General features: G+C 40.5%; 1 protein-coding gene across 1 annotated transcript; it reads left to right on the plus strand.

Moving 5' to 3' along the window:
* The first annotated feature begins 4,951 nt into the window (after window positions 1-4,951).
* Window positions 4,952-7,355, plus strand: LOC119329354 (protein BOBBER 1-like). The gene is made up of 6 exons (XM_037602386.1): window positions 4,952-5,512; window positions 6,263-6,435; window positions 6,518-6,566; window positions 6,667-6,833; window positions 6,921-7,004; window positions 7,087-7,355. Exons 1-6 carry the CDS (start codon window positions 5,062-5,064, stop codon window positions 7,123-7,125), a joined length of 963 nt encoding a protein of 320 aa, XP_037458283.1. The 5' UTR covers window positions 4,952-5,061; the 3' UTR covers window positions 7,126-7,355.
* Window positions 7,356-8,451: the final 1,096 nt, after the last annotated feature.

The raw sequence follows: 8,451 nt of genomic DNA on the forward strand, positions 1-8,451 counted from the left end.
TTCCCTTCTCCAGCTTCAAGATGCCTAGATGCATCCCAAAGAGGAGTTGAAAAAAGGTGAGATGTGATCCTTGCTTTTCTTGCCTACCATGGAGAGTGTAGGTTGCTGCTCTAGGGATGGTAGGGCATGTGATATGTGGCTTATATGAAGGACTAGTGGTAGCCCACCCTCGTAATGGTGTGGTGGCAGAAGGAAGTTAGGAATGACATCCTGGTCCAGCTTGTTAAGCTGGAATTAGTTCCACTATTCAGATTACACACATATTATCGGATTAAATGTCTTCTACTAAAAAGGGATTAAATTTGGGAGAAGTGTGCTGGCATTCAGACCAATGTATTGCGTATTTTTTGCCACACTCACCAATAACATGTCTGTTGTAATGCCTCGTTAAGAGATAATAAGACTGATTTTCCCAATCTACCTGGATATATTTCTCTCTTTTTATTTCCTCTAGAGGCTTGGTTGTTAGTTAGAAGAACTTGTGACTTAAGTACTCTAGATATAATTCAAAATCTAAATGATATTTGGTATATGTTTCCCCTCTATACGTTCATGTGTGAAATCTCCAACCATACATGTTCAGCCTTAGATGTAAAGTCATATCCACCTCTATCAACAACCTCTCCTAGAAATAACCGTTGAGTCAGGTTGTTAAATTATAGTTGCAATTCAGTGCTCCCTTTGCATGAGGCAAAACTGGCAACATCTAATCACCACTAGCAATGCCCTCTTCTCAACTTACTGAATATTGTTATGATGACAATTGTGAATTGGTATTTAATCTTTATGGAAAGGTGGGACAGGGTGATATTATTCTAAAAATTATTTGCAAATAAATAATGTCTACTATTGTTCTTGAAACCAGGTTACAAATATTAATCTAGTAATTAACATGTTTATTATCGGCCCTCTTGATAAATTGCATGCCACCTATTTCATTAACTGTACTTCCCATTTGAGCAATAATTTTAGAAGAGTCATTAGTTTGATAAAGTTTTGTCCCTTTATAGGTATATTATATGACTTTGATGACCTTGATTTCTAAACTTGAAGTTGCAATCATGTGTTTCATATTCTGCAATTTGGAATCTCATGTATAACTTCAATTTCTTTTTATGGCTCTCATCAATCCTTTATAGCTCAATAAGTTTAGATACCTACACAAATTAGTTATGGCCAAATTCTGTCATCTACTTAATGTTTGAGCTTGTCATATTTCATCCACACAAAGAATAATCCATAAGCTAATAGTACCATTTTTACTCGGTTTTCTATGATGCAGAATATACTAGACACAATATGAACAAATTATGATTAAGTCTATTACCTTTATGGATACAACCATGTATTTGTTACATAAAAAAGCTTGGAATAAAGAGAGCTTTCATGGGGTTGTATGCACTGCTAATTACCAACCGCATATGCAAGAATTCTATCTACTACCATATTATTTATCAATGTGCACATGTAGGTAAAGGATTTATATCTTTGTAAAATGATGTAACTTCAGGATGGTTCTAGATACTTTCGAATATGAAAATATTGTAACATTGGTCTCTCAATACAAAAATTACAAAAATGCTGCACCAACTCAATAATATTTCCATAGATGGGTCGATGATTATAGAAAGAACAAGATCTTTTGTTTTGTGCGGGATGGGGTTATTATCCACGGAGATAAAGAACTGTTGGACTATGCTACCAAATTCTATAAAGAGTTTTTTGGTCTTGTAGATCTTTTACCTATTTCTCCAAGTATTCATGTTCCTACTTGTTTAGATATTAAAGGCAATAATGTTTTGACTCCCAGATTCGCCTTGGAAGATATCAAACTTGTCGTCTTCTCTATGAAACATAACTGAGTGACTGGCCCCGATGGAATGCCCATTGAGTTTTACTAATTCATTTGGGATTTAATTTGTCGTGATTTAGTCCAACTATTTAGTGACTTCTTTGATGGCAAACTAGGCCTCTATAGGCTAAACTATGGTGTAGTTACTTTGATTGCCAAAGGCCAGGGGGCTGATTAGATTCATATGTGTAGGCCTATTTGCATGCTTTATGTCCCTTTTGAGATTTTTACCAAGGTTTTGAACACTAGAGCTATGCTAGTTGCTTACAAGCTAGTGTCCAAGATACAAGCAACTTTTATTAAAGGTCGCTACTTACTAGATAATGTAGTAATGTTGCATGAGACCACACTATCTTCATAAGAGCAAGCTTCCTGGCATGCTTTTCAAAGTCAATTTTGAGAAAACTTACGATAAAAATAACTAGGACTTTATGCTTTTTGTGTTAGAGATGAAAGGATTCCTTGAAAAGTTTATTCAGTGGACCAAGTCAACTATTGTTGATGGTAAAGTGGCTATTACTTCAAATGATATGTTGGGTAATTATTTTACTACTAGAAAGGGTCTTAGGTACGGAGATCCCTTCCCCCACAGTGTTTATATAGTTGTTGATGTCCTTGTGACCCTAGTTACAAGGGCTCAGGAGAAAGGGTTTATAAAAGGTCTAGCACCTTAGATTTATGAAGGTTGCCTTTCTATTTTACAATATGCCGACAACATGATCTTTTGTTTTGGGGACGACTTAGAAGGAGTTAGGAATCCTAAAATAATTCATTGTGTTTTTTGAGCATTTAACTAGTCTTAAATTTTTTATCTTTAAAAGTGTGGTTTACTTCTTTGGTGAGGCGGAACTAAAACATAAGGATTATGCTAAGATCTTTACTTGCGCATTAGAAACTTTCCTTTTCATTACCTAAGTATGCCTCTACACTACAAGAAACTTGGTAATAGCGATTGGAAATAGTTGAGGAGAAATGTGAGAAGAAAGTAGCTACCTAGTAGGGGAGATTTCTTCCTATGGGGATAGGCTCATTCTAACTGTGGCTTTCTCGAGTAGTGTCCCTGGTCATATGCTTTCCTTTTTTAGATTGCCTAAAGGTGTTGGTAAACATTTTGATTTTAGCCCATTTGGTCCGGCAAGAAAAAGGGGGGGGGGTTACTAATCAAGAAGTTAAAAATGTTAGTCTTCTTTACAAGTGGCTCTGGATACAAGAAAATGAGGAGAGTGTTGACATGAGATGGTTAGGGCAAAGTATCTGAAGAAGAAAACTTTGCCTCAATGTGAATAATATCCTGGCAACTCTCACTTCTGGAATGGCTTAATGGAAGTTAAGAATATCTTTTACTGTTGTTGTCAGAGAGTTGTGGGGGATGGTCGTAGAACTAGAATTTGGCAAGATGCGTGGATAAAGGATAAACCGATTTGTTTGATTTTTCGTCATCTTTAGAGCTTAACATTTTGTAACATGTTACCATTTCAAAAGTATTTACCTTGGATTTTAATTGCATTGGTTCAAAAGATGTTTACATGGGGAGAATCTTGATATGTGGAATAACTTACTTGATATGTGTGGTTGGCTGATTCTGTCGGATAAGCCCGACAAAGTTAAATGGTTACTTACAACCTTCGGTAACTTTTCTGTTATCTCTTTATCATTATCTTATTGCTAGACAAGATGCTTTATCTTCTAAAAATATGTGGAGGATGAAGCTGCCTCTTAAAGTTGAGGCCTTCTCTTGGTTAGTAATAAAAATAGGATTCTAACCAAGGACAATTTCATCAAAAAAGGCTGGAAATGTGCTAAGTTTTGTGACTGAAGGAAGTGTGAATCATTTATTTTTCTCTTGCTCCTTATCTAATTTTTGGTAGAATATTGTGGGATGCCCTCTGGGGAATCAGAGATCTCCAATGTCTTTTTTTGACCTCTGCAAGAACTGGTTGTCTAGCTATACTAGCAAAGATAGGGTAGTTATTTTATTGGTGTTGCTGCTCTGTTGTGGTCTATATGGAAAACAAGGAACAAATCATGTTTTCAAAGTGTTATGCCCAGAGATCCTACTGACACTATTTTTCTTGTTTGTTCACTGCTAGACTCTTGAAAAAATCTGCAGAAAAGAGGGGCACAAAACATGCTTCATCAGGTGTCTAGACATGGTGACTCGTGATGTCTTCAGAGGTGGGCATGGTTTTGGCCCCACATGTGAGGAGGATTTTATGAAGCCAACCACTGAAATGCTTGCTGGCCTTGAGCCTTTCTGCTAATTTCGATGTCGTGCCTTTAAACTATGATACTTTTATGGTTTGTTGAGTGGTTGTTGATACTTGTAGCTAGTGTGGTTGGATGTAAGTCCTATTTGCTAGTGTTTGCTGTTCTTGATACATCAAGTTCCTTTTTAGTTAGTTTTGCCTAGATCAGAGCATCCTGGTATGGTAATATAGATTAGTGGTGTAACGGTTAAATTTGCTAGGTTGAAGCATCATGATGTGGTTATAGAATAGTGACGTATGGTTGGTTAGTTGCGCTGTAAACAACTCCATTTTCATAATGAAAATAGGGGTTGTGTGGCCCTTCGATCAAAAAACTGATCTACCACCCTCTTAGACTGATTCATCATTTTATGTAAAAGCTTTGACATAATAGATCATGATATCTAGGATGAGTGATACGTAATTTATACATAAACTACAGTACAACACAACAATAGAAGACGTCACGATGCGTTGGTAAACTGTGTTGATGGTTTCTTCTAATGAGAATCGAGGCAAATCCTTTCCATAAAAAAAGTTCCAAACTCATTTTTGTTTCCGAGAACAAAACGACATTTTTTGTTTCTGAGAACAAAACGAACTCATTTTTTCTTTTGCTTTGAAAAAGAAACTCGCTCATATGCTGGAAACTCAAAAGACACCATTCGAATACATACCGTAGTAGTGGAAGTGAATTCAAACCCTAAAAAGCTTCAAATAAGAATATTTTGGGAACTCAAAAGACACAATTCGAGTAGACACCGCAGTAACTGAACCCACAGTACCAGGCACCTCCGGAATGTTCCAGAGCAAGCCGGGGCGGCGCAGAGGTCTCAATTTAAGCGAGACCCGGAGCCTCGTCAACCCATCCGTCTGCGCCGAAACCCCTACCTCTCCAATCTGAGATCCCCACACGAGCGCGACCCGAAGCCGAAACCCTAGAGTAGAGCAGGGGCGGCGGCCATGGCCATCATCTCGGACATCCAGGAGGAGGAGGCGCCGCCGCAGCAGCCGCAGGCGGCCCCGGCCCCGGCGGCGGTCGACGTGGACCTGGAGGTCCTCGAGGCGGTGCTCGAGCGCAAGGGCGGCGCGCTCCCGTTCCTCCACGCGGCCATCGACGTCGCGCACCGCCGCTCCGACCTCTTCCGCGACCCCTCCGCGGTTGGCAAGGTCACCGCGATGGCCTCCGCGTGCAGGGCGCAGGTGGAGGCGGAGGAGAGGAAGGCCAGGGACGCCAAGAGGAAGGCGGCGGAGCTGGAGAAGGCCGCGGCGGCCGAGAAGGAGAGGGTGGTCAAGGCCGCGGCCGAGAAGGAGAAGCGGGAGAGCTCGGTGGTGACGGAGGAGCGCGGTGCAGGGAGCTCGGCGGAGAAGGATGCCAGCACTGAGGTGGAGAAGAAGGAGGGCAAGGCGAACAGTAAGCGCCCTGTTTTCATTTCCCTTTGACTTTAATTGATATTGATGCTTAATGTTGGATTGTCGGTGTGGTAATGTCGAATTTGTTAGTTCATAGGGTTTAGGATATTGTGGCTTCTATGCTAGCTCTCAATTATAGATTTTAGATAGGTCAAGTGGTCTAGCCATTATTCATTATTAGCGCCATAGATACTGGATGAGTTTATGTTGATGCTTTGTTGGACATACTATGATAGTAGGAACTTGGTCTAATTCGTCCATACTATGTAGTAACAATGTTGTTTATTTACATACTTGTATATATGGGATATTTATTTGTTGGACAACTTGTTCTGCTCCTGAAAAAATAGGGGACTAGCGGCATGGTTAATTACCCAGTTAGGATGAAATTACACTTGTTCAGTTTCTTAAAAATCCATGCTTATTATCATGTATGATGTATCTGCTTATGATAAAATTTTCCTTGTCATCTGTAAAACTGCCCCAGAACAGAGCCAGTTTGTTTAATTATCTCTTTTCATCAGAAGTCATGGTTCACTGCAGTCAGAAACCAGTTTATAACTCCTAATATGTTCTACAACCGAGTCTGCTCAAACACGGTTCTGTGCCATATATCATAGTGAAAATGCCACACTTTATTTGTTAGACCCTGTCTTGTTTATGGTATCGCCTTCATTTGCCTATGGGAAAATCCATTATATTTCAGTTATGCACTTTGGGATTAACTAACGGTACTCATCTCACTGAACAGAACCAAATGCTGGCAATGGTCTTGATATGGAGAAGTATTCCTGGACTCAGCAGTTACCAGAGGTTAATGTTAATGTTCCTGTTCCTGAAGGAACAAAGTCAAGGTTTGTTGTCTGTGAGATTAAGAAGGATCATCTGAAGGTTGGGCTGAAGGGCCAGCCTCCTATCATTGATGTGAGTAGTATCAACTACACAACAGTTTATCTTGCCCTTGCATGTAAAATCTTTTGCTGATGCAGTGTTCCTTTCTTACCAGGGTGAGCTTCACAAACCAGTTAAAGTTGATGACTGCTTCTGGAGCATAGGTATGAACCACAGACCATTTATGTTATGTGTTATGCTATGTGCCCTACCTTAAGATCCCTTGCTAAGAAAAACATCTTTTCCTTCTGATAATACCTTCAGAGGATGGGAAAGCACTGTCTATACTGCTTACAAAGCACAATCAAATGGAATGGTGGAAATCTGTGATCAAAGGCGACCCTGAAGTTGACACCCAGAAGGTGGAACCAGAGACTAGCAAGCTTTCTGATCTGGATCCTGAGACTAGGCAAACTGTGGAGAAGATGATGGTAAGCGATGTGCACAACCTGATTGATGGACTGACTAGGCGTCTTACAATTTCTTCACACCCTAATTTTTTTGTCTCTGCATTGCAGTTTGACCAGCGCCAGAAGCAGATGGGCCTGCCAACAAGTGATGAAATGCAGAAGCAGGACATGCTCAAGAAGTTCATGTCTCAGGTAAGTGGCAGCATGCTCATCCTGTATGCATCTTGGTTGATTTAGCACTACTTGCTGTGTCTGATTGAGCTTCCCGTTGCAGCACCCGGAGATGGACTTCTCAAGGGCGAAGATAGCTTGAGATTGGTTGGATTCAAGGGGACGCAGAAGTTTTTGATGGAGAAATTGCATCTATCCTTGTTCTTTTCAGTTTGGGTGTCTTGTGGTTAATTGTCTGGTTAAGGTCGCGAAGGACATGGTTTTCGTGATGCTTTGGAAATATGAGTGAACAATGTTTTCTGTTGTTGGAACTGATCGATTGCCCAATTTTCTGAAGTTTGTGTATCGTTCATGTGCTGTGTGCTTGACTTATGTTGTGCGCTTTCTAGCTACCTGCATCCCTTTGTAAGTTGTTTATCTTCTCTTTACCCTATGGGTTCATCTGCAATGGACGTGCAACTAGCCGATGATGCTGACGCCGGTGCAAGAGCGAAGTGATGTGTGCAGGCATGCAATCCTTCTTCACTAATCTAAGGGTTGAAGAAATCTGATCTTGGCACAGAACAAAATGAATGAAGAGGTCAACACATAGGGAGTGGCCGGAGATATTGCCCACCTTCACCTTGCAGCAAATTTTCGTGTTTTGATCCTTTTCTGAAACTTATTCGAGATTTGACTCTAGTTTGAAATTTTTTTGAGATTTTGCTACTGCTAGAGTCCATGGCGGTAGGGTCTAACAGCCTATCGCCAGGGACTTTGGCGGTAGGAAACATCGTTACCGCCAACCGGGCTGGCGGTAGCCTGCACAACCCTACCGCCAAGATGCTTGGCGGTAGGCACGAGCACGCATTGTGTATAATACTTAGGAGATTTTTGGCGATAGGGCATGCAACCCTACCGCCAGGGACCTTGCCAGTAGGCTGTTATACCCTATCGTCATGGTCCCTGACGGTAGCAAAAGAATCAGATCTCGGATTTTTTTCAAACTAGGATTAAATCTTGAATAGGTTTTAGAAAAAGGTCAAAACATGATTTTGCCTCAAGAGAGGAGGGGACCGAGATGGTGGCATGGAAGTACCTAGGAGGCGATGGCTTGGAGAGAAACATTGTGTCTATGTGTGTGGCCTTGTTAAGCTCGAGTGTGATCTTGTTTCGTGAAGAATTTCCAAGAAGCAATTCATTGAACCGATTTTTTCCCCATTTCTTTGCTTCAGATATTCTAACATTCTATGATGGTTGTTTGCATTGTCATCTTCTTTTGAAAGATTTTGCAAGGTTAAAATAATCTCATCATATAATGAAATACTACTGCCTTTTTTCTTGGTGCCAATTATAGAGGACCATCAATTCTGAACATAAGAACAACCCTAGATTAGATGGGACCGCATTCTCTTCAGAATTTTCATTGCAGAAGACACAATTCCAAACGATCTCCCTTTAAGAAGCTTCCATGTGTTAGTTTGTCATG

Source organism: Triticum dicoccoides, chromosome 7A (assembly GCF_002162155.2).
Source record: "Triticum dicoccoides isolate Atlit2015 ecotype Zavitan chromosome 7A, WEW_v2.0, whole genome shotgun sequence".
Lineage (NCBI taxonomy): Eukaryota > Viridiplantae > Streptophyta > Magnoliopsida > Poales > Poaceae > Triticum > Triticum dicoccoides.